Source organism: Schistocerca nitens, chromosome 8 (assembly GCF_023898315.1).
Source record: "Schistocerca nitens isolate TAMUIC-IGC-003100 chromosome 8, iqSchNite1.1, whole genome shotgun sequence".
NCBI lineage: Eukaryota > Metazoa > Arthropoda > Insecta > Orthoptera > Acrididae > Schistocerca > Schistocerca nitens.
Window position 1 is genome coordinate 463,335,455 of NC_064621.1, and position 26,775 is coordinate 463,362,229.

Below are 26,775 nucleotides of genomic sequence, written 5' to 3' on the forward strand. Positions count from 1 at the left end.
AATTTACAGGAATGGGGGAAAGAAATACAATAGAAGAAGAATGGGTAGCTCTGAGGGATGAAGTAGTGAAGGCAGCAGAGGATCAAGTAGGTAAAAAGACGAGGGCTAATAGAAATCCTTGAGTAACAGAAGAAATATTGAATTTAATTGATGAAAGGAGAAAATATAAAAATGCAGTAAATGAAGCAGGCAAAAAGGAATACAAACGTCTCAAAAATGAGATCGACAGGAAGTGCAAAATGCCTAAGCAGGGATGGCTAGAGGACAAATGTAAGGATGTAGAGGCTTGTCTCACTAGGGGTAAGATAGATACTGCCTACAGGAAAATTAAAGAGACCTTTGGAGAGAAGAGAACCACTTGTATGAATATCAAGAGCTCAGATTGTGGTGTCACTGCCAGACACCACACTTGCTAGGTGGTAGCTTAAATCGGCCGCGGTCCATTAGTACATGTCGGACCCGCGTGTCGCCACTGTGTGATCGCAGACCGAGCGCCACCACACGGCAGGTCTCGAGAGACGTACGAGAACTCGCCCCAGTTGTACGACAACGTTGCTAGCGACTATACTGACGAAGCCTTTGCTCTCATTTGCCGAGAGACAGATAGAATAGCCTTCAGCTAAGTTAATGGCTATGACTTAGCAAGGCGCCAATTGTCACAGTGTATGTATCTTACGAGTCTCATTTGTATAGTCAAGAGAGATGTACCAAAGGAAGCATTAAAAGTTAAGTATATTCCAAAGCTACGTATTTTCTTTATAGCAGTCATATTGTATCCTGTTCCAGACTTGACGCCAGTCGGCGTGTGTGTACGCGTGCCTTTCGGCTTCCTTCTCAGTGTGGCGTAGTGTTACGTCACAACACAGATGGCAACCCAGTTCTAAGTAAAGAAGGGAAGGCAGAAAGGTGGAAGGAGTATATAGAGGGTTTATACAAGGGCGATGTACTTGAGGACAATATTATGGAAATGGAAGAGGATGTAGATGAAGACGAAATGGGAGATAAGATACTGCGTGAAGAGTTTGACACAGCACTGAAAGACCTGAGTCGAGACAAGGCCCCGGGAGTAGACAACGTTCCATTAGAACTACTGATGGCCTTGGGAGAGCCAGTCATGACAAAACTCTACCATCTGGTGAGCAAGATGTATGAGACAGGCGAAATACCCACAGACTTCAAGAAGAATATAATAATTCCAATCCCAAAGAAAGCAGGTGTTGACAGATGTGAAAATTACCGAACTATCAGTTTAATAAGTCACAGCTGCAAAATACTAACGCGAATTCTGTACAGACAAATGGAAAAACTGGTAGAAGCGGACCTCGGGGAAGATCAGTTTGGATTCCGTAGAAATGTTGGAACACGTGAAGCAATACTAACCATACGACTTATCTTAGAAGAAAGATTAAGAAAAGGCAAACCTACGTTTCTAGCATTTGTAGACTTAGAGAAAGCTTTTGGCAACGTTAACTGGAATACTCTCTTTCAAATTCTGAAGGTGGCAGGGGTAAAATACAAGGAGCGAAAGGCTATTTATAATTTGTACAGAAACCAGATGGCAGCTATAAGAGTCGAGGGGCATGAAAGGGAAGCAGTGGTCGGGAAAGGAGTGAGACAGGGTTGTAGCCTCTCCCCGATGTTATTCAATCTGTATATTGAGCAAGCAGTAAAGGAAACTGTTATCAAGAATGTCTATCCTCATTGCCAGCACATTCAGAATATTGTTACACAAGATACCAACAATTACAATCTCTGTGCTGGACATCATATCACTACTACATCACTAGTAAATAATTTTATTTGTCCATCTAAAAAAAGGAAGTAAAGGAAACAAAAGAAAAATTTGGAGTAGGTATTAAAATTCATGGAGAAGAAGTAAAAACTTTGAGGTTCGCCGATGACATTGTAATTCTGTCAGAGACAGCAAAGGACTTGCAAGAGCAGTTGAACAGAATGGACAGTGTCTTGAAAGGAGGATATAAGATGAACATCAACAAAAGCAAAACGAGGATAATGGAATGTAGTCAAATTAAATCGGGTGATGCTGAGGGGATTAGATTAGGAAATGAGACACTTAAAGTAGTAAAGGAGTTTTGCTATTTAGAGAGTAAAATAACTGATGATGGTCGAAGTAGAGAGGATATAAAATGTAGACTGGCAATGGCAAGGAAATCGTTTCTGAAGAAGAGAAATTTGTTAACATCGAGTATAGATTTAAGTGTCAGGAAGACGTTTCTGAAAGTATTTGTATGGAGTGTAGCCATGTATGGAAGTGAAACATGGATGATAAATAGTTTGGACAAGAAGAGAATATAAGCTTTCGAAATGTGGTGCTACAGAAGAATGCTGAAGATAAGGTGGGTAGATCACGTAACTAATGAGGAGGTATTGAATAGGATTGGGGAGAAGAGAAGTTGTGGCACAACTTGACTAGAAGAAGGGATTGGTTGGTAGGACATGTTTTGAGGCATCAAGGGATCACAAATTTAGCATTGGAGGGCAGCGTGGAGGGTAAAAATCGTAGAGGGAGACCAAGAGATGAATACACTAAGCAGATTCAGAAGGATGTAGGTTGCAGTAGGTACTGGGAGATGAAGAAGCTTGCACAGGATAGAGTAGTATGGAGAGCTGCACCAAACCAGTCTCAGGACTGAAGACCACAACAACAACAACATCTTTCCCTTGGGATTGGAAATTGCCTTTGTAAGGTTTGGGTCTGAGAAGGTAATGGAAACCACTATATTAAAGACTCAAGGAAATGCAGTCTTTTAAATTTTGCTCACAGTCACCATTTTTCTTCTTCTGTACAAATTTATGGTTGTAACAACACTTCAATACCTTGGTGAGGGGTGCTCGGGTAGGGGACAGCATGAGAAAGATTAACAGTAATGCCATTTTTGAAATTCAATGTTAGAAGACTTAGTATTATTGAGAAAATAGAAACTTTAAAGAGAGAGACAGATAGCTGAAGTTAAACTTTGTAAGGAATGGTAAAGTAAAAAAGAAAGAGGATAAAGACTTTTGCTGAGGTGACTGTTGACTAACAGTAATACTGAAAAATGGCGCAACTGGTGCTCAGGCGACTACTGAGCAGTAATAGCACTAAGAAAAAAAATGGGGGAAAGGAATGAGAGACATAAAAGGCTTCTGCAGTAGATTCAGCTGATTGTAACAAATGACTTCTTCCAAAATCACAAGAGAAAGAAGTGTGATATTCCTTGGAAGGACTGGCATACATGATGATAAGAAAGAGTTATTTTTATAGGGCAACAACAACTGTACATGTCCATTTTTATAAAATGAAGAAAACTGCACAGTTGTTGAACCAGTATGATTTTATTGTTTAAGACTGGTGTAATTCCAACTTTTGGCACACACTTTAATGATGGAAACAATATTTTACAATTATGGATAAGCAGTAATTCAAAAATGAAAATGTAACAGCAAACTGATGAATGGATGCTACTCTCATAAAGTGGAAAAAAAAAAAAAACTAAGAGTGTCTTCCATCCTATAGTATCTGTGGGACTAAAATTCCGTGTTCCAGTTTATAAAATAGGGAATCTAAGAAGACACCAGAATAAAATAAAATCCATTTGTAAAGCACTATCTGCAGAATTACAAAATACATAAGAAATTTAAAATAGAGAAAAAGGATAATGCAATATGCAAAAGAAACTTTTTTTGTTTTGGTAACTTCTTTGGTTCCAGATTGGAATGTGGAACTTCTGTTGTTCCATAGATGATACAGGGTGGAAGGAAACTTCAGTTGTTTTTTATGCTTTATGTGAATAATGTCTCATCATCAGTTTGTTGTTACATTTTCATTTTTAAATTGCTCCTTATCCATTACCGTAACATATTGTTTCCTCATTGCAGATGATGAAATTACATTATTCTGAAAATGATTGTAAACAATAAAATAGTATTGATTAAACAACTGTCATTTTGTGAAAATGATGATAAGAGTTTAAATGATTAGACAAAGGTGTTTGTTGGAGGGAGAAAGGGGAAAGTTATTTGTCACTTAGCTCCTTCCTGAAATGTGAAGCATGGAATTCATTGCAGAATTCTCATGCATTTCTTTTCTAGAAATTATTATCTGTTATTCAGTTAACTCTTCCTCGCCAGTGAACTTCAGTAGAAGTCGGGAGGGACTGTGCCGCTCAGCCGGTGAACTGCTGCAGAAGTCAAGAGCAACCTGTGCCTCTCAGCTGATGGGCAACCTGTGCCTCTCAGCTGATGGACTGGTGTAGCAGCTCCATCTCTCTTGGCATTTCTTCGCTTCACTATGCTCATCTTCTCTTTGATCTATGCACCATCTAGTAGCTCTCTTGGAAGACTGTAGTTAGCAATAGAGTAACCAGAAGGCAGTTGCATTCAGTTTGAAAGCACAGTTTTGGCTTCTGTTGCACTACTGATTTCCCACTTTGTTTCAGTTCTGTACTGATGTGTTGAGCTCTTCATTTAGTTTCTACCAGGACTAATATGGTAGACAAATGATATACTGTGTAGGAAGCTCTTTCCCTCATACTGGGTTGTGATTTTGAAGATAAAAGTGAATTATCATTTGAATATGATGATGAAGATAAATGTAAAAACCCTTTTGTCCCTACTTCTACATTAGGTACATTTGCTATTCCAGCTGTTCCATCAACATCTAAAACATCTCCAGACTTGGTCTTGTCTATGGAAGATGCAAATGAATCTACAGATAGTGATATAAGATGAAGATGCACCAGAACTAACAAGGAAAAAAATAATAATAATGAGGAAAAATGAAAGCTTGAACCAGAAGAAATATACTTTTGACACAGCTATTTCTGGACTGAAAGGTGTTGTAAATAATGACAGCATGCTAAGTTTCTTTCAGTTTTCCTTTAGCACAGGTATCATAAACATTTTGTGTGAGGAAACTAAAGATACCTTTCTAAAATAGTGGCTGGTCATGTTCCGAAGAAGGGCCAAAGAGTATGGAGTGACATGAATGTAAATGATATTTACATCTTTATTGCTACTATCTTTATCGTTACAAGAGTAAGAAAATTGAGCCTGTCATAATATTAGTCTGAGAAACTTGTTATTCATACACCATTTTTTCTAAACCACTACCTAGAGACCAATTTCATAATATCTTGAGGTTTTTACATTTTGCCAATAATGAAATGTTTCACAGTAATGACTATTTATACAAGCTACAGCCAGTAATTGACCACTTTAAAAAACAATATAAGGAAAATTTCTGTCCTTATGAAAAGTTATGCATAAATGAAAGCCTTCTATTATTCAAAGGCAGACTAAAAATCGAGTTGTATACACCTGCTAAACAAAGTTGTTTTGCAATAAAGATTTTCATTATTCATGATGTGCACACAAATCATATTTTTGATTTCATTGTCTATTGTAGTTCACATACAGATATTCATAAATATGATTTCAGCATCTCAGAAGATGTTGTAGCTTCATTGGTTGAGCCATAGTTATGAAAGAGCAATACCCTGTACTGTGACACCTGGTACACAAGCCCCGCCTTGTTTTGTTGATTGTATGACCGGGCAACCAATGCTTGTGTATTTATTTATTTATTTGTCCATATAAATCTCTTTTTAAGTACATATATTGTACACAGGATACTGGACAGAAAACCTTTTTAGCTATTGGATTTTCAAATGTCAAACATACATTTTATAAATTTTTATGACAAATTGGATCTATACAGTTAATAATTACAAATGTTTGAAATACTGTATATTTATAACTTATTTCTACAATTAAAGATACAAAATACATTTTTTCTTGCATAAGATACTGTGAGATTGAATAGTAGCAGTTTTTCAGAAGGTAGGATGTCACAGACTTTTTAAAGCTTTGTAGTTCAGTAAGAGATTTTATATGTCTTGGTAATCTGTTGTAAAGTTTTGTTCCTGTACGATATACACCTTTTTGACATAATGTGGTGTTACAGTGATTAACATGTATGTCACTGTCTGACCTGGTACTGTAATCATGGACACTTTTGTTTTGAGGAAAAATGTTTTCTTTTCTCAGTATGCTTTTTTTGACATGTGTGACTACTTCCAGTATATAAATGCAGGGAAGGGGTAGGATCTTTAGATCTTTTAGGAAAGGCTTGCATGATTTTTTGCTCCTCACTTGTTTCATTATTCTTATAATTGCCTTTTATTTCCTGAAAACTGTTATGGCCTGATGTACATTTCCCCAGAAAATGATACCGTACTTCAGTATTGAATGTACACGAGCAAAGTATACAGTCCTAACTGTTTCTGCACTAGTACTGTTGCAGAGAATTCTTACCACATAGCTCATTTTTGCTAGTTTTGAATTTAGGGCTGTGATATGAGTGTTCCATTTAAGATTTTCCTGGATATGAATACCAAGAAATTTAGTTTCACTGACAGCACTCATGTTTTGGTTATCTATACATATTACAGGTTGTGCCAGATTTTTATTTTGATCAGTGTGGAAATTCATGAGTACCATTTTTTGGAGATTAACTATTAGCCTGTTTCTGGTAAACCATTCAGACGCTCCTTTTGTAATATCTTTTGCAGATGCAGTAAGATTTTCTTCATTATTCCCTTCAATCAATAGACTGGTGTATCTGCAAACAGTACTGGTTCAGAATCCCTAACGTGTGATGGGAAATCATTAATGTAGACCAAAAAAGAAAGGGACCTAAAATGGAGCCCTGTGGAACACCATGACTTAGTCCACATGGTTCTGAAAGGTGTACCTGGAGTTCATTTCCTTCCGTGTACTTAATTTCAGTTGCCTGAGAGCGATATTCCAAATATGATTTAATCCACTGATTTGGCACACCTCTTACACCATACCATTCGAGCTTCCTCAGGAGTGCTGTCAGGGACACAAGAAAATATATGCCTAATATGGCTGAAAAATAAAGAAAGGTGAGTTTACTTTTGGTTGTGCATAGTGATTACTGTTAGCACTGAAACAATGTGACAAAAGACATGTATGGATGCTTTTGACGGGCTACTCTGCAGAAATGAAAGGTGAATCGTCAAACAGGGCCAAAGAATTTGAAACCTGTAATAGTACTGGACTACAATAAATCAATGGGATCTGTGGATACAAGTGACATGGTAATAAAGACAGTGGAAAGCGGCAGAAAATTGACTAAATGGTACCATAAGTTGTTCATTCACATTGTGGACATGTCACTTTTTAACTCTTATTGCCAATACAAGAAATGGCTCTAAGCACTCTGGGACTTAACATCTGAGGTCATCAGTCCCCTAGACTTAAAACTGCTTAAACCTAACTAGCCTAAGGACATCACACACATCCGTGCTCGAGGCAGGATTAGAACCTGCGACTATAGCAGAAGCAAGGTTCCGGACTGAAGCGCCTAGAACTGCTTGGCCACAAACGCCAGCTCAATACAAGAAATTTGTAAGGAAAACTACCTACACCAACTTTCAAATAGGATTCATCCAGGAAATCCTGGAAAAATGTAAAGTAGAGAAAAGAAGATCTGGCAGAGGAAAGAGATCTGAACTTCCCTCAAGACTGACAGCAGGACCTTATCTGCTTGATGAGTGGAGCAGCTACAGAACTTGTGTTATCTATAAGGAGCAGAAGAGGAGGAAGCAGATGAATATGTGATGTAAGGAATGCAATACAAGACTGTGTGCCTTTCCCTGCTTCACGATTTACCATATACAAAAGGATTTTTGAGGTGTAACTGACATGATATAATGTAGTGAAATATAATGTAAACCAAATGCAAATAAACATTACTGTACATGTGAAAACAGAAATAACATTAAATATGCATTTTAAATAATAAAGCACCCACCTCACCAGTGCTGTGTCCAAAACCACGGATCTGCTAGAAGGTACAAAAAAATTACATGAATTATCTAAAAGATCCAGAACAACCTTTTTATTCAAAATGAAGATAAAAACATTTGAATATATGCATAAATGTTTTCCTGAGTAAGTATATAATATATAGTCATATCACTATGATTAAACTGTGAGTGTGAAAGCAGCGACAGAGAAGTACAAGGGCGACTGCAAAAAGTACAGCATACAGTGTGCACATCCAGGCAGGACTGGCTCACATCCAGAGGACACAACTTGACTCTCACTATGCTGGCTTGAAAGGGCTAAAACAGAGAATTGCCTATTTTGACATTTCCAAGTAAGTGAGACTGAAAACACTGTGGTCATCACAAAATCTACTTAATTTAGGCCTGTTTGTTCGTCATACTATTTGAGGTAAATTATTCCATTTTCCTTTGGAAAGGTGGTAGTTTTAGGACTATCCTACAATGAAGACATGAATATCTTTGCAGAAATGTGCCACAAGTCTCTAGAACTTTTCTTTGTCACTACATTGTACACATCCATACCAAGCTGCACCAATATCTGGCATGTGGAGTTGATTGCCAGTTCCCTCATCATCTCTCTCATCCCTTCCTAGCACAACATGACATGGTTATAGTGTAAGAGACAGATATCAGTCATCAGTTCTCTGAAGGCCCCACCATCTTCCCCTCCCTCCTAGCATAACTTAATCAGCACAGTAGGGTACCTTTCGCTTATGTAAATCCTGGATCTGTGGCAGTTTTCTGAGGCTACACTCAGTTTTAGATCGCAGAGACATTGAAGAAACACCAAAACACACTGGCATTTTATACAGCAGATTTTCTTATTTATGCTTCATCTATGAACATAAATGCATCAGCTGGAAATAGGACATGCCAATTCCTGAAATAGAAATGAAATTTGTGAATTTTTTCATCCCAGGGTTTGACACCTTCTCAGCTTGCATAGATAGAATTACAAAGTTCTGCAATGTATTGACGTGAACTGCACAACAAAATGTCAAACTGGGACCAGAGGGGCTGTCCTGGTTCAATCATAGGCTGTTGAAGGTTGGTTTATTGCCCAATTTTATTGTGTAAAGTGTAAAGTGATTTATCATGTGCTTCTAGCCAAATGATGGGCCTGGTTTATATTTAACACTTCCTACTGAGGACTTTGAACTTTCAACTTTAATTACGCTACTCAAATTTAAGAAGTACAATACACTGAAAAGATTGATACATATATTAACATGATCAGCAAACAAATTGGCACATGGAGTGTGACAGAAATACTTTTACAAACTATTGTGTGCAGATTACTTACACCGAAAGAAGAAAGAAGGTCTGAAATGACAGATATACATAAATTCTTCATATGTTATTAATGAAAGAACATTCTTCAAAGTCCTCCATTTAGGAACTGACAGCAAATGTCAGTTGTGTGTATACATGAATCTACTCATTGTATCATGGAATGTCACAAACTTTCAAGCATCCATGGATAATATCAAATGCCTTAGCAGCTTTCCATAACACTTTGATGAAATTTCTTTGCATTTGTTATGTCTTGTGAATATACCAAATGTCTTCAGTGGCCTCCCAGATAGTAATCCAAAAGACTGACATCAGTGGAATGTGCAGACAATACAACCAGTTCTCTCCTGTCTATCCATCTGTCATCACAGACTTCACCCAGTGCATCTCCAGCAATGTGACTGAAAAATACTGGCACACTAACACGCATAAACAACTTGCATACTCTTATTTTCTCGGTAATCCTATTGCAAGTTTGTAAGAGTGCTTTGTGTGAAGTCCTTTGTGTGACCTGGTGTTCTGAATTTGGTACACGAGTGTGATGTGCACTTCTTGCAGTATCAGGCTGGTGTTGGTGTTGCATGCTATGTCTGTGCATACTACAGCAATCTCTTGTGGTGGTAGCCACTAACTTGAGTTCTGTATTATGTATGCTCTCAAGTTGTGTTGTGCATGAGGTTTTTGGTGGTTGATGTTGTTTCATATCTTGTCCATGACCGCTGTTGCTGTCTTCTGAGGAGGTAGTTGCTGCATGGTGTACTCTATGATGTCTGATTCTTTTAATTATGCACATGGTCATCTGAGGTTCATTACCACAAAAGGGAACTTTTTTTTCTGGTTTTTCTATAGTAGCTCCAAAGCCAGCTACCACACTATACTGAGGCTGGCCAGGGTGGCCGAGCGGTTCTAGGCGCTACAGTCTGGAAATGCGCAACCGCTCCGGTCACAGGTTTGAATCCTGCCTCAGGCATGGATGTGTGTGATGTCCTTAGGTTAGTTAGGTTTAAGTAGTTCTAAGTTCTAGGGGACTGATGACCTCAGAAGTTAAGTCCCATAGTGCTCAGAGCCATTTGAACCATTTGAACCACACTGTACTGAACTGGTATCCTGCTTCCCAGTTGCTCAGGTTCTCTGCCATCTTGATTTCAATATATTCATTGATGCCACTATCCCACACTGGGAGTCTGAGCTAGGATCATAATTCATGGTGTGTTCAAGCTCCAGGCAATGAGCTGCTGTTGGTGATTTAGTGGCCTGTTGTAACCTGGTACGTCTTTGGTGTTCGTTACATCTTATGTCCACTATCCTGGCAGTTTAACCAATGTAATACACACCACATTCACAAAGTGTATGGTAAATATCAGATAATTCTTGACAATTCCAATGAGCACTCTGATCTTACTGGGTGGATAGGACATATATTTGATTTTGTGTTTCTTCAGGAATCTGCTGATCTTAACAAAGGTAGATCTGGCATATGGTAGAAAGGCTACCTTCCTGGCCTCTTCTTCTTGTTCCTGTTCTGTTGCACTAGGTTGCCTGGTGGAATGTAATGCTTTGCAGATGTCCCTGGTTGAATATCCATTATCCATTAATACTTGTTGTAGGTGTCCTAACTCTGCTATCCAGCTGTCTGGGTCAGAGAGTGTCTTGGTTTGGTGTACAAGTGTTCTGACCACTCCACTGTTCTGTATTGGGTGGTGGCAGCTGTCAGCCTGTAGATATAGGTCAGTGTGTGTTGATTCCTTATATGCACAATGAGCAAATGTGCCATCTGCCTTCCTCTTCACTAGGACATCCAGGAACAGGAGCTGACCATCATTCTCTAGTTCCGTAGTGAACTTAAAGTTGGGATGTCTTTGAGTTCAGATGGTTCAGGAACTTGTCCAGTCTTTTCTGACAATGTGGCCAGATGATGAAAATGTCATCAAAATATCTGAAGAAACACATCGGATGGTAGGCAGCAGTTGTAAGGGCCTCATCCTTGAATTTCTCCACAAACAGATTAGCCACTGTCGGAGATAGGTTGCTACCCATTCCCACTCCTCTAATCTGCTCATAAAATTGGCCTCCACATAGGAAGTAAGTCTGTGCTAAGATATACTTGAAAAGATCCAGCAGAGCTCTGTCATATCTCTCACTGATCTGACTGAATGTATCCTGAAGTGGGACCTTGGTTAATAGGGATATAATGACAAAGCTGACCATGATGTCTGTGTTCAAGATTTGTACATTTCTGGGACATTCCATTAAGTCCAAGAAGTTGTGGATATGGTGGATGCACTTTCCCACATATGGTGCTAATGTCATTTTAAGCTAGGTGGCTGTGGAGTAAGTTGGTGCATGGATATTGCTCACAATTGGTTGAAGTGGTACACACACTTTACAGACCTATGGTAATATGCATAGTCTGGTTGGTACTGATGCCTTAGCTTTCAGATGCCTGACAACTTCCTCAGGCCATCCTGTTTCCTTAAGAAGGACCTTCGTGTCCTGGTGGGGTTATTCTCTAGTAAACTGCAAGCAGGATCCTCTAAAAGTTGACAAATCTTGTAGCCATAGTCAATCTTCTGCAGTATGACAATAGATGGAAACTTAGTGATGTTACCAGCAGATAAGGGGATCTCTCCTGTCATACTGCAGAAGACTGACTATGTTATGAATGGCACTTTGATTGGATGTATGTTCTGTGTCACCTATGAACAGATATCATCTGTACCCAGGGCATTGGTACGTTTGGGCATGGCTATTGCTACTGCTACTTCTTGTTGAGAAAATGGCAGTATGACATCGTTGTTGCTATAATGTGAACTTATATGGTCACAGAGCACTGATTCGTGGTTGTTGTGTGTATTTGCAGGATCATCTGGTGAAAGAGAGGTCAGTAAACATTTGGCAGCATTTCTCCTGCTACTGATCATTGTTCTTTCTGCCTTGCGGAGGATGGACAGGATGGTGGAAATCTTAAATTTGTCAGTTGGAAGTTTGTATGACTAATTACACAAGTCTTATTTCAGTTGTATGTTCAGAAAGCACTCCCATTGCTCCTTTTTAGTGTCTCTGTTAGTTTCAGATGCCCATATATATTTATCATTCTATCTCTTCTGCCCCTCTCTAGAGATTACTGGTAATTCCTCCCTGCATTATGGACTTTTTTGCAGAACTCTGTCAGTTTCCTACCCCAATGTGCCTTAGAAATTGCTCTATATCCTCTGTTTGAGGCTCTGCAGGAGCCTGATATGGGCATTCACCCAGAGACCTAAGTTTTCAGGTAAACGGTCTAGGTAGAAAGAAGCCATTTCAGAAATAAGTGCATTCCAGTTTGCTGCGTCAAGTCCCAGCCATTTGGTTTCCTTTGCCTTCAGTGTTTCTAGAGTTTACACTTACTGTTCTGATATCAAAGGTTATGACAGTTGTTTAACCTCCCAGGATATAAACTTGCTAGCAGCTGTCCAATTTGCCAGGGTAATGTCTATGCATAGTCTGGTTGGTACTGATGCCTTAGCTTTCAGATGCCTGACAACTTCCTCATGAACCATGGACCTTGCCGTTGGTGGGGAGGCTTGCGTGCCTCAGCGATACAGATGGCCGTACCGTAGGTGCAACCACAACGGAGGGGTATCTGTTGAGAGGCCAGACAAACATGTGGTTCCTGAAGAGGGGCAGCAGCCTTTTCAGTAGTTGCAGGGGCAACAGTCTGGATGCTTGACTGATCTGCCCTTGTAACATTAGCCAAAACGGCCTTGCTGTGCTGGTACTGCGAATGGCTGAAAGCAAGGGGAAACTACAGCCGTAATTTTTCCCGAGGACATGCAGCTTTACTGTATGATTAAATGATGATGGCGTCCTCTTGGGTAAAATGTTCCGGAGGTAAAACAGTCCCCCATTCGGATCTCCGGGCAGGGGCTACTCAAGAGGACGTTGTTATCAGGAGAAAGAAAACTGGCATTCTATGGATTGGAGCGTGGAATGTCAGATCCCTTAATCGGGCACATAGGTTAGAAAATTTAAAAAGGGAAATGGATAGGTTAAAGTTAGATATAGTGGGAATTAGTTAACTTCGGTGGCAGGAGGAACAAGACTTTTGGTCAGGTGATTACAGGGTTATAAATACAAAATCAAATAGGGGTAATGCAGGAGTAGGTTTAATAATGAATAAAAAAATAGGAGTGCGGGTTAGCTACTACAAACAGCATAGTGAACGCATTATTGTGGCCAAGATAGACACAAAGCCCATGCCTACTACAGTAGTACAAGTTTATATGCCAACTAGCTCTGCAGATGATGAAGAAAGTGATGAAATGTATGACGAGATAAAAGAAATTATTCAGGTAGTGAAGGGAGATGAAAATTTAATAGTCATGGGTGACTGGAATTCGTCAGTAGGAAAAGGGAGAGAAGGAAACATAGTAGGTGAATATGGATTGGGGGAAAGAAATAAAAGAGGAAGCCGTCTGGTAGAATTTTGCACAGAGCATAACTTAATCATAGCTAACACTTGGTTCAAGAATCATAAAAGAAGGTTGTATACCTGGAAGAATCCTGGAGATACTAAAAGGTATCAGATAGATTATATAATGGTAAGACAGAGATTTAGGAACCAGGTTTTAAACTGTAAGACATTTCCAGGGGCAGATGTGGATTCTGACCACAATCTATTGGTTATGAACTGCAGATTGAAACTGAAGAAATTGCAAAAAGGTGGGAATTTAAGGAGATGGGACCTGGATAAACTGAAAGAACCAGAGGTTGTAGAGAGTTTCAGGGAGAGCATAATGGAACAATTGACAGGAATGGGGGAAAGAAATACAGTAGAAGAAGAATGGGTAGCTTTGAGGGATGAAGTAGTGAAGGCAGCAGAGGATCAAGTAGGTAAAAAGTCGAGAGCTAATAGAAATCCTTGGGTAACAGAAGAAATATTGAATTTAATTGATGAAAGGAGAAAATATAAAAATGCAGTAAATGAAGCAGGCAAAAAGGAATAAAAACGTCTCAAAAATGAGATCGACAGGAAGTGCAAAATGCCTAAGCAGGGATGGCTAGAGGACAAATGTAAGGATGTAGAGGCTTGTCTCACTAGGGGTAAGATAGATACTGCCTACAGGAAAATTAAAGAGACCTTTGGAGAGAAGAGAACCACTTGTATGAATATCAAGAGCTCAGACGGCAACCCAGTTTTGAGCAAAGAAGGGAAGGCAGAAAGGTGGAAGGAGTATATAGAGGGTTTATACAAGGGCGATGTACTTGAGGACAATATTATGGAAATGGAAGAGGATGTAGATGAAGATGAAATGGGAGATAAGATACTGCGTGAGGAGTTTGACAGAGCACTGAAAGACCTAAGTCGAAACAAGGCCCCAGGAGTAGACAACATTCCATTAGAACTACTGATGGCCTTGGGAGAGCCAGTCATGACAAAACTCTACCATCTGGTGAGCAAGATGTATGAGACAAGCGAAATACCCACAGACTTCAAGAAGAATATAATAATTCCAATCCCAAAGAAAGCAGGTGTTGACAGATGTGAAAATTACCGAACTATCAGTTTAATAAGTCACAGCTGCAAAATACTAACGCGAATTCTTTACAGACAAATGGAAAAACTGGTAGAAGCGGACCTCGGGGAAGATCAGTTTGGATTCCGTAGAAATGTTGGAACATGTGAGGCAATACTAACCTTACAACTTATCTTAGAAGAAAGATTAAGAAAAGGCAAACCTACGTTTCTAGCATTTGCAGATTTAGAGAAAGCTTTTGACAACGTTAACTGGAATACTCTCTTTCAAATTCTGAAGGTGGCAGGGGTAAAATACAGGGAGCGAAAGGCTATTTACAATTTGTACAGAAACCAGATGGCAGTTATAAGAGTCGAGGGGCATGAAAGGGAAGCAGTGGTTGGGAAAGGAGTGAGACAGGGTTGTAGCCTCTCCCCAATGTTATTCAATCTGTATATTGAGCAAGCAGTAAAGGAAACAAAAGAAAAATTTGGAGTAGGTATTAAAATTCATGGAGAAGAAGTAAAAACTTTGAGGTTCGCCGATGACATTTTAATTCTGTCAGAGACAGCAAAGGACTTGGAAGAGCAGTTGAACGGAATGGACAGTGTCTTGAAAGGAGGATATAAGATGAACATCAACAAAAGCAAAACGAGGATAATGGAATGTAGTCAAATTAAATCGGGTGATGCTGAGGGGATTAGATTAGGAAATGAGACACTTAAAGTAGTAAAGGAGTTTTGCTATTTAGGGAGTAAAATAACTGATGATGGTCAAAGTAGACAGGATATAAAATGTAGACTGGCAATGGCAAGGAAATCGTTTCTGAAGAAGAGAAATTTGTTAACATCGAGTATAGATTTAAGTGTCAGGAAGTCGTTTCTGAAAGTATTTGTATGGAGTGTAGCCATGTATGGAAGTGAAACATGGACGATAACCAGTTTGGACAAGAAGAGAATAGAAGCTTTCGAAATGTGGTGCTACAGAAGAATGCTGAAGATAAGGTGGGTAGATCATGTAACTAATGAGGAGGTATTGAATAGGATTGGAGAGAAGAGAAGTTTGTGGCACAACTTGACTAGAAGAAGGGATTGGTTGGTAGGACATGTTTTGAGGCATCAAGGGATCACAAATTTAGCATTGGAGGGCAGCGTGGAGGGTAAAAATCGTAGAGGGAGACCAAGAGATCAATACACTAAGCAGATTCAGGAGGATGTAGGTTGCAGTAGGTACTGGGAGATGAAGAAGCTTGCACAGGATAGAGTAGCATGGAGAGCTGCATCAAACCAGTCTCAGGACTGAAGACCACAACAACAACAACAACAACAATGTCTATATTGGTCCCTGCACCAATGCTATTTTCAAATTTGCTAGGCTGCCCATCTTTGATAATAACAGTCAGGTCCAGTTCTTGGATCAAGTCTTGCAGCATTACAACATGTTCACCTGTTGTTCTGCTATGCCCAAGCACTTACTTTGCATTTGCATCAGCCCCTATTATGAGATATTCTTCACAACTGTACAGTACTGTAGCTCATAATTTGTCAAGATATGGCTCAGTCATGTTAGAGTACTGCAAAAATCCACTTGCATTGAAGAGTACACATCTCTAATGTTACAGAATGCTCATCACTTTAGTGACAGGGTATTTGTGATTGAGAGTGATGATTGCCTCCTTGGCATTCTGGTGTCAAACTATTGTGACAATGTGTATTGGGAAGTGTGGACATATGGTTCCTGGACTAGCATGACATTGACACCCAATTCTTCCATGGTATTTTGCAGCTCACTCATTACCGATGCACAGTGCATTGCATTTATCTGCAGCAGCCTAATACCTCTAGGTGTATCTTATGTGGATATAGCACAACGCGAAGGGTAGGGTGACATCAAAATAGATTTGTTCATGGGTCTTCATCAAATATTTGTATAGTGTTTGAAGACAGAAGACGATATTCCAATGTAAAAAGACTTTTCAATAGTAATTTTTGTGCAGTACTGTTGAAGGGTATAAAGTGAGTGCTTTCAAGTCTTTTACACTACACACAAAGGAATAGTGAGGCATTCTCTCACAAATTCAACAAGAAACCTGCTATTGGTGAAAGCCTTGAGAGACAGATTCAAACAGAGAGACCTCTTTATCATTATGTAAAACTTTTATGCTATTAGTAATCACAAACTGATAACATTGTTAATGATTTTTTTCTTCGAAAAAGAGACTACTTACTAATTTTTGCAATAAAGCAAGAGTTTCAAATATTAACTTAATAGAAGAGGATGAAGGACAAACACTCAGAATGTTTCTCAGTGGCAGCAGAGTGATAGAAGAAACCCTAGTGTGGGTCTTTGTCAGAAGAAGGTAGAGGGTTGGCATGGGTAGAAGGACAACACAGTGTGTTAAGGGTGAGTTAGAAGACTGTGGGAGCTGCTGGTGGGACATCAGCAGCACAGTGGCAAAAGACATAGGTATTGCCCACGATCCTGCTTTTCACAGACAATGCATCATGCTACTGTCATAGACTCCACCACAGTTTATGACTTAATTCAGCCTGTAACACCTGGGATACAATAATTACATGAGTACTAGTCTTGGAAGTAAAGATGGCTGCTGTTTACTGTACTGCATAATGGAAGGGGACTGCTACTATCATGTAAAACTATTCATGTAGATTCAAAGACTTTCTGGAAACGTTTTTTTAAACTGTTCACAACACTGTAGGGATGATTCAGAGTTTCATTTCCGTAATTCCTTAAGCTAGCATATTTTCTAAAAATATACACCACTAATAAAAACTACTTGGAACTTCATTGCATTAGCCCCTTAGCCATAGTAAAATACTTATTCTGCTTTCTTACAACCTTTCTTCCAGAGAATTTAACAGGAAATGATTTCAGAGCAAGTAGAGAGTTATCCCTACATTCAGTGCTTTGTAGATGACGCAAATAAATGAACTCTTTAACTAAAAAAATTATGACTAGTGTAAGTATAAATGAAAAGTTCCAATACTGACTACCTGATTTAGTTGTTGCTTAATTAACTTTTTCATTGTTGTTAGTTGTTACTGGAGCTTGGGTAATTAAGTGCAACTTTATCACAGTAATCGCTTAGTGTTAAAATCAGCAGTAAACATTTGTTGTCAGCTTGTTCATGTCTCTCTTAAGCAGTCATGAAATTGAGAATTGCCTCTCAGTGTTGTTAGTCAAAACTTTATATTCAGAGCTCAGGTTAATGTGGTAGTGGGATGCATTAGAGAGAAAGAGTCTGAGATTAATTAGAAAATCATTACAGGACAAATAGACCATTACAACTGCTTCAGCCAGTTGATGTACAGGATTGGGAAAACTACAATAACACAATAACAGGTGCTCTGTCTGTAGAGGCCTCATAACAATATTTTCCATGAAAGTTAATATATTAAAAACAGTGGTTTATAGTTTTCAGTTTATGCTGGACTTTGGCAGCATAGAGTAACTTTTTCTGGGCTTTCTGAGAAAAAAATTCATTTACATGCAATTACTACCCATCTCATTGAAAGTTACATTTTTATGTACTTCCTACCATTTTAAATATTGTTTATTTCATACAAAACTGCTTCTTTTTATGTGTATTTAATGTGAATAATTATATGTTTCATCTTACCACAAATTTCCGAGACAGAATGAGGTAATGGAAGAGAGACTGACAGGGATTTCTGAAGAATGCAGTAACCTAGAAGAAACTATACATGAACTTCAGCACTCAAAAGAAAAATTAGAGTTGCTTAGTCAGTCAGCTACAAAAGACAGTAATGATGTAGATGAACTGATAAATAAGCTGGAAATTAAGTGTAATGATATGGAGCAAGAATTAAAAAATAAAGAAGCAGAATGCAATGCAAAGATTAAGGTAAGTCTGGATTACTTTCACTGCAGTGTAACTTTTACATGACTGAACCACTGTTAGTTGGTAATAGCAAATATTTATTTTCGTTAACTGTTATCAAGAATGCCTATCCTCATTGCCAGTACATTCAGAATATTGTTACACAAGATACCAACAATTACAGTCTCTGTGCTGGACATCATATCACTACTACATCACTAGTAAATAATTTTATTTGTCCATCTAAAAAAAGGAAGTAAAGGAAACAAAAGAAAATTCGGAGTTGGAATTAAAATATATAGAGAAGAAATAAAAACTTTGAGGTTCACCGATGACATTGTAATTCTGTCAGAGACAGCAAAGGACCTGGAAGAGCAGTTGAACGGAATGGATAGTGTCTTGAAAGGAGGATATAAGATGAACATCAACAAAAGCAAAATGAGGATAATGGAATGTAGTCGAATTAAGTCGGGTGATACTGAGAGAATTAGATTAGGTAATGAGACACTTAAAGTAGTAAAGGAGTTTTGCTATTTGGGGAGCAAAAGAACTGATGATGGTCAAAGTAGAGAGGATATAAAATGTAGACTGGCAATGGCATGGAAATCGTTTCTGAAGAAGAGAAATTTGTTAACATTGAGTATAGATTTAAGTGTGAGGAAGTCGTTTCTGAAAGTATTTGTATGGAGTGTAGCCATGTATGGAAGTGAAACATGGACGATAAATAGCTTAGACAAGAAGAGAATATAAGCTTTTGAAATGTGGTGCTACAGAAGAATGCTGAAGATTAGATGGGTAGATCACATAACTAATAAGGAGCTATTGAGTAGAATTGGGTAGAAGAGGAGTTTGTGGCACAACTTGACAAGAAGAAGGGATCTGTTGGTAGGACATGTTCTGAGGCATCAAGGGATCACAAATTTAGCATTGGAGGGCAGCGTGGAGGGTAAAAATCACAGAGGGAGACCAAGAAATGAATACACTAAGCAGATTCAGAAGGATGTAGGTTGCAGTAAGTACTGGGAGATGAAGAAGCTTGCACAGGATAGAGTAGCATGGAGAGCTGCATCAAACCAGTCTCAGGACTGAAGACCACAACAACAACAACAAAATCTCAGGACTAATTGCAAAAACAAGCAACAAAGTGTATAATTTGGTCAAAGCCCACACTCCTATAAACCATGGTAATACGAAAATCCACAGGAGTTGAATACCATTGTGAATACTGTAAATAAATAAAGAGCATCGCTCAGCACATTGAAGGCTAAATAAGAACAGGAAAACAGGAGACCTGCATAAATTCTTTCTTCTGAAACTCATGTCTCTGTGCTTTGTTGAACTTGTATTCTAAAAGAAAACTTGGGAATACCAAAATTTTTTCTTGGAAAATCCAGTATGGAATGTAACAACATTATGAAAAGCAAAGTTGCTACTCACCAAATAGCGGAGATGCTGATTCACAGATAGGACAACAAAAAGTCTGTCACAAATAAATTTGGCCATTGAGGCCTTTCTCAACAATACACAAACGCACACACACACACACGTGCGCGCGCGCGCGCACGCACACACACACACACACACACACACACACACACACACACACACACACACACACACACGACTCCTGTCTCAGGCAGCTGAAAGCACCAGTTGCCTGAGACTGCAGTTTTGTGTGTGTTTGTGTGTGTGTGTGTGTGTGTGTGTGTGTGTGTGTGTGTGTGTGTTGTGACAGTCTTTTTGTTGTGCCTGTTTGCAATTCATCATCTCCGCTATATGGTGAGTAGCAACTTTCCTTTTCATAATATTGTAAACTTTTAGTCAAGGAATTTGAGAACAGTCATGTTACAGTCTCTGGAAAAAATGTTTTTGAGATCTGAAATATCAGAGTGAGATTTCAACTCAACAGATCATACCTAAAAACAATCGATTTCTGAAGGTAAAAACAAACTTCTCAAACAAAACATCAATATCACCTTACAGGATACACAAATTAGGACTGTATGGGCAGGACAGGCCTGAGCGACACACTCCAAACATCTGTCTCATGCAGACATACAGACTGTCTGAGAAATACTCCTACTGGCTTTCTAGAATTGGAGTAAATAAATAGTTGCTTATTGGTATCTGTGTTTTGAAGCTGATGAAAAGCGTTAGTGTCAGTGTTGTACTGTTTTGTTTTGTTATTGCATTGTCTCAGCTGTGAATATATAGCTGATGTTAGGGACACAGCAGCTGTAGTGAAGCAACTAGTGATGTGGGTGTGAGTACACAAATATCCGCAGATGGGGCACACAATGACAGAGATAGTGAGGGTGTTTAGGAATTTATTTTGCAAGGCCTCACTTCATTAAGCAGCGTATTTGATTGGGATAAATGTGCTTTTATTTCAGGCAGTGTCATAAAATTAGTAACTGTACAATAATGTGAGAGGAAATGTGTGCCACCTTCTCTGAATCATTTGAGCAGTCTCCAGTAAAATCAATTTGCAAGAGATTGGCTTAAATTCAAGAGCTGTGATCAGGCCTGATCACATTTAAAAATGACCAATGTTTGTTACCTGATGATGTCATCAAGTAGTGAGTTGCAACCTGACACAATTTTGTGGTGCAATTTCCAAATGCCATTTCTCAGTCAAGAGTGTTATTTGCTGATGAATGTGCAGTATATCACAGTTCACGTAGTAGGAGAAATGTGATCTTCTGGCCAATAAATAAATAAATTTTCATTGTATGTAATAGTCAGAAAGGAATGCAACTCATGTTATGGCATACACCAGGATGTCATCATGATATCTGTGGTGACCATATTTTTTTAATGATATATGGATGTAAATTCTTATTTTTGTACATATTGCAAATTTTATTAGTATCCCTGCTCCAAGAAAAATGGAATTGTGGATCATATGTGGTTACAGAAGGACAAAGCTCCAGCATAGTTTGCTAATCTGGTGCTTGAGTTCCTTAAAGAACAATTTCAAGGACAGTAGGCTGGGCACTGTTATGCAACATCTCACTCTATTGAAATGGCCACCACAAAGCCCAGACCTTGCCACACCACACAACTAGTAAGTCCCATATGGGTAGTCTTTTGAAATATAATTTCTAAGATACTCCACAACATGTCAAGGAGGGCAAGAAGACATAAGGTGTCTGTGTAAGGCACAATGGCACACATACAGAGCTACCGGATACATACTTTTACATGTGAGTACTCCAGTACACAATACTATACAGATTTGACTGAGGGGTATGGAACCTTCTTGGACTCATTTATTTGATTCTACATTCCATGTACACATCCATTTACCATGCTCTTCTTGCTTTTATGTGGGAAAATAATGATGCTAACTTACCAGCTAGCTGATATCAATCTTGTTCTCATTATTCTGATTTCCAGACTTTTATGAGTTTCTCAGATAGTTCCACATTAGGACCTTAATGTTTACTTATGAGACAAATTTCCTAAATTTACTGCCACCTAAAATATTTGATGCTTCGCATCAGTTTATAGGTATCATGAGCTTTTGCAATTATTCTATGAATGATCTAAGGGGGTGATGAAAATTTTTCATTTCAGGGCATTGCTATAACTTATATGCAACATAGCATGACTCAGCATGGGTACATAAGCACCGACATGTAGGCAAGTGATTAGTGTGCCCCTAATGTCCTTCCAATGTGCATATGGCAATCTCAGATGTTGTTACCAAGTGAATTCAAATGGGACCAACGTGCTGTTATTCTTTTCTTGGCTACTGAAGGACAAACACTTGTAGACATCCACTGGAGAATGAACAAAGAGTATGGGGCAACATATCCACTGAAAACCACCACTGTTAAATGGTGTGACATGTTGTGTGCTGGTCATAATTCAACACAAGACGCTACTCAATATCACAAGTGTCATAATGCAGAAGTTACTCTAAGTCAAGTGGGAGGCACTCAAGCACTCACCCTATTATCCTGATCTCTCCCCATTTGGTTATGATGCCTTCAATCCCTTAAAAATGGCCTTGAAGGGCCAATGATTCCTGCCAGATGAGGATGTGCTGCAGGCAGTTATGGACTTTTTTATGCAGTAGGACATGATGTTAAACCCACCTGGGTATCTTGAACTTGGTGTATCGGTGGGACGACTGCCTCAATGCTCATGGTGATTTCGCCTGATTGGCATAGATTCTGGACTATTCAGCCATTGAACAGAAACTTTTTGATTTCCACTTATAGAATTGTCATTCTGCATGAATATGCACAGTAACTCCACATTCCTATGATTTCAAGGATTAAGATCAATTTTGTGTCATTGCTGATTTGGTAAAAATGCAATTTACACATTAACAAATGGTATTCACCCCAGTTTATTTATAATGAATGGGTGATATATACAGGATGCTCCTCAGAAGCAGTGCAGATTAACATAAGTCCATATTCCAAAGTAAAGTCCTGTCCACACTGTATCAAAGTTCTGCCTTTGACAAATAGAGTCCACAATAGTACCTAAATCAAACCAGTAGCACACTCACCACACACTTCACGGGTCACATAACAATTCACTCAAACCAGCTCTGGGCTAGCTTATATGCTGGACTCTGATGACCCATTTGAGGGCTCTCCGGATGGCCAGTGCCCTCTGGGTTTTGGCGCCACAGCAGTTGACATTAATCTTGTGCTAGCTCTTCAGTTTCCATAGTGAGGTCAGTTGGCACCACCCTCCCCCACCACTAGCAGTTACTGCTTGTTAGAATTTTCAGGTGATGTGTGGTCTGGTGGAGTTGCCACTAGAAAAGGCAGCAGGTCAAAATTCATCGGCTTCACTGTGGGGAGCCAAGGCAGGATGATGGAAGAGGCATGAGTCACCATGGTATCAGAATGTGTGCTGAGCATGGTTGATGCAGATGGTGGCTGACTAGGGTGGCAGAGGCAAAGTTGATTTCAATTCTGCCACAGAAGTTTGTGGGTGGAGGCTACAGTATTTATCATGGACCTGTGGTAGATGGGGATCATCCTACTGATCCAAGTTGAGTGTCACTTGGGCCTGCATCAGGGGCTCCCAGCTGGAAGGAAGAGGCCCCATTGATGATATGCACCAGTGGTGGGCACAACACATGGGGATGGGTGGGTAAGTGTGGTCATTAAACTACTCTGCTAGGCTGTGGTCTTCAATTGGGGTGGCCCTCTTAGTTGCTAGAGAACCACAGTGGCAATGGGTGCAGTGCTGGACATCCCACCCTTGCAGGTGGCAGCCATGACATAATCTTCTACTTATTTGTGCCTATTGACCAAGAGACTGAACCCAAAATCTGGCAAGAGGTGTTGCCTGAAAGAACACTTGCACAGTTTGCATTTTAGTTTTTTTGCTGTTTCAGGAACAATAAATCCAAAAGTGTGAAAAGAGTCTATCAGAAAAACATTGTCCACTTTGGGATCAGCTACCACAAGAAAATTTACTGAACATCATTTGACTTGGTTATAAGTGAGTAAAAGTGAAAACTTTTCTAGCGAAGGTACACACGATGACATCTATAGGCCCACTGGTTAGTCTCAGCTGCCTGCGAAGATGGCAACCCTAAACTTAAGTAGATGGTTTAGCAAGGACATGAAAATAGCAGCGTCCAGCAGTAACTTCACAGAATGTTAGTCTTTAAATGCATCTAAGTACATTTGCTGGAATGTGTTCTGAGGAGTCTGCACTTCCACAGATTTATCACTCACTCAGTTTACTTCCACAAGTTGAGGCACATTTGCATTGGAACGGCTTCAGCATACTACTCCCAAGCATCCCCTTTAGCCACATCTGTGGCATGTTGCATACCAATGGGAGAACTGCTGTGTGTGTAGCAAAGGAAACATTTGATACAGACAGGCCTTGGTTCTACTGCTGCTGACATGGCATGTCACTGCTGGTGTCACTGTTCATGCAGTAGTCCAGGCTGTGGAGCAGGTAGGGCCTTGCTGGATTTAGTGAGACATCTTGCATGAGTGGTGCTGGAGAGTTGATGTCTGCAATGCTTTCTTCCAACATAAACAGACTATGGGCTGCATGGGCAGTATGCCTGAGCTATTCACATTACTTCCCTGAGAGAAGGACCTGTTTCCCAAAACGTTTAGTTTCTCATTTTTGAGGCAGAGTAAGATGCATTATAATATCCCTGATTAGAGAGTCAGCTTAGTTCCATCCACAAGACCATTTGAAATTACAATTCCTACTTAATCCCTACAGGTTGGAGCCCAGTCTGCATAAGATGGAATTGGGCCCTTTTTTGTTGCCAAAATTCTTACCTGCCTGTAGTAACAGGATTTTTTGTAATGTTCTTGTAATAAGAAAATTTTCTAGACACCTCAAGCTCCACTGGAATTCGTTAATGGCTCCAATTCCTGTAGTAGGTGATACCGTTCAGGATTTCCTGTCAAAAAGCAGTAAGCATCCCACTCTCTACATTGTTCCATAAATGGTGGGAAAGTCATAAACATGGGTGGCATGAGAGATGCTAACACTTTCACTTCTGTAATGTGACTGTCATTAACTCCTGATAACCCTGCTCAGTTTGTGTTAATAGTTGCTGTATGTGTTCCATGGTTGAAAACTGCACTATTACCTAATTGCAAAAATGTTCCAGGTTTGATTTGCATGAGCTAGTGGGGCATGCCCTGGTTTATTTAAAAACAAGAGATGTATACAGGATACTCCTCAGATAGGGTGCAAACTAAATTGAGTCCATTTACAAAGTGACAGCAGTTTCTAAGCCAAACTAGTAGCACACTTTGCATGCACTCTAAAGATTGCATCACAACTGACATAGACCAGCCCAGCTGGATTCTGATGTGGTCCTGTTAGAGAGTGTTCCTGATGACCAGCATTCTCTGGATAGTGGTACCACAGTGGTCGACAGTAATGTTGCACCAGCTTTCAGTTTCCATAATGATGTTGAGTGATGTCACTATAGTCTCCTATTATGAAATTGTGTAAATGCATGAAATGTCCATGATGCAAGACCAATACAATTTCCTTTCTAGCTCAAAGAAATAATGAAAAAGAATTATGAAATATTGTTTTGTTCTTTCTTATATTCCATGGAACATTATTGCGATATCTCATTATGATGTGGAATGAGCCAATTCACACACACACACACACACACACACACACACACACACACACTCCCACACACTCACACACACACAAACACAAATCGTGCTATTACATGTCCAGAAATTCTTCTGTGGAGTAGAAGGAGTTACCAGGTGGATATAATTTAGTTAACATTTTTAAAATTTTTATAGCTAAGAACCTCATTACCTTCTGTTCCATAATAAGGCAGATCGAAGGATAGTGTGAGTCATTCCTCCTTCATGTTATATATTTATGAATATTACTGTGGTTTCAGATTGTGGTTGATTGTAGATAACAAAGTAAATTACTGTAGGGCTGTTTGCATGTTGAAATGCTCCCAGTTAATATTATGTTGAGTGTTATTAACCAAAATAGCAGCCTAGTTTTAAGTTGAATGTGACTGTGACCTAATAGATAGGCGCTAATTGGATTTAGCTGCTTTGTGAGTTATTTCTAATCAGAATGTGGCTGCTCAACAATGTTCAACACAATGATAATGGGTTTTTGCAGTAAACAATGTCAAAATGTTTTACTTGCTTTGACTGATATATTCTGTTATATGCGGCAGACACTGCTTTTATCTCACACTTCTAATTACGGCACAGGTCAGTATTTTTCATATTATGTCACATGTTGTAACAGTGGTCATTACACACAATTCTCACTGCAATCCAGTGTGTGGCCAGTGCAGTTGATGCAAACAGTAATATTCATCACCCTGTAAATATTTAAAAACACTTGTCAGAAAAACCATTTGTAAAGAATTGGTAATGTTTTTCTGAGGGTCAACACATCTGCGGGGACAAACTCAGCTGATGCAACATGACACGTGGCTCGTGGCTTGGCCCAGACTTGGTGGACTCTCGGACTCGACTAACTCCCAGACTCGACTAACTACCAGACTTGACTAACTCTCAAACTTGACTAACTGACACTTCATTCACTTAGCACTAGCGGTGCTTGACAGTTGATTTTGCCTACCATTGACCTGAGTGATCCTATGTATTTATCATAAAGTATGGGATCGCGGACCCCCTTACATTCCAATGCTAAAAGACTTTCTTGTAGCCTTAGGCAAAAAAGAAAATAGAAAAAGTTGTTTGCAATTTTCAAAAGAGAATAAAGAACATCATAT

The 26,775-nt window shown here is 39.2% G+C and overlaps 1 protein-coding gene across 1 annotated transcript in view; it reads left to right on the top strand.

Moving 5' to 3' along the window:
• The window catches only part of LOC126198732 (uncharacterized), a 257,125-nt gene that overhangs the window by 169,190 nt on the left and 61,160 nt on the right, over nucleotides 1–26,775 (top strand). Inside the window, exon 8 of the mRNA XM_049935253.1 lies at nucleotides 18,324–18,551. Coding sequence (XP_049791210.1) covers nucleotides 18,324–18,551 — 228 coding nt within the window. The remainder of the gene's footprint in view (nucleotides 1–18,323; nucleotides 18,552–26,775) is intronic.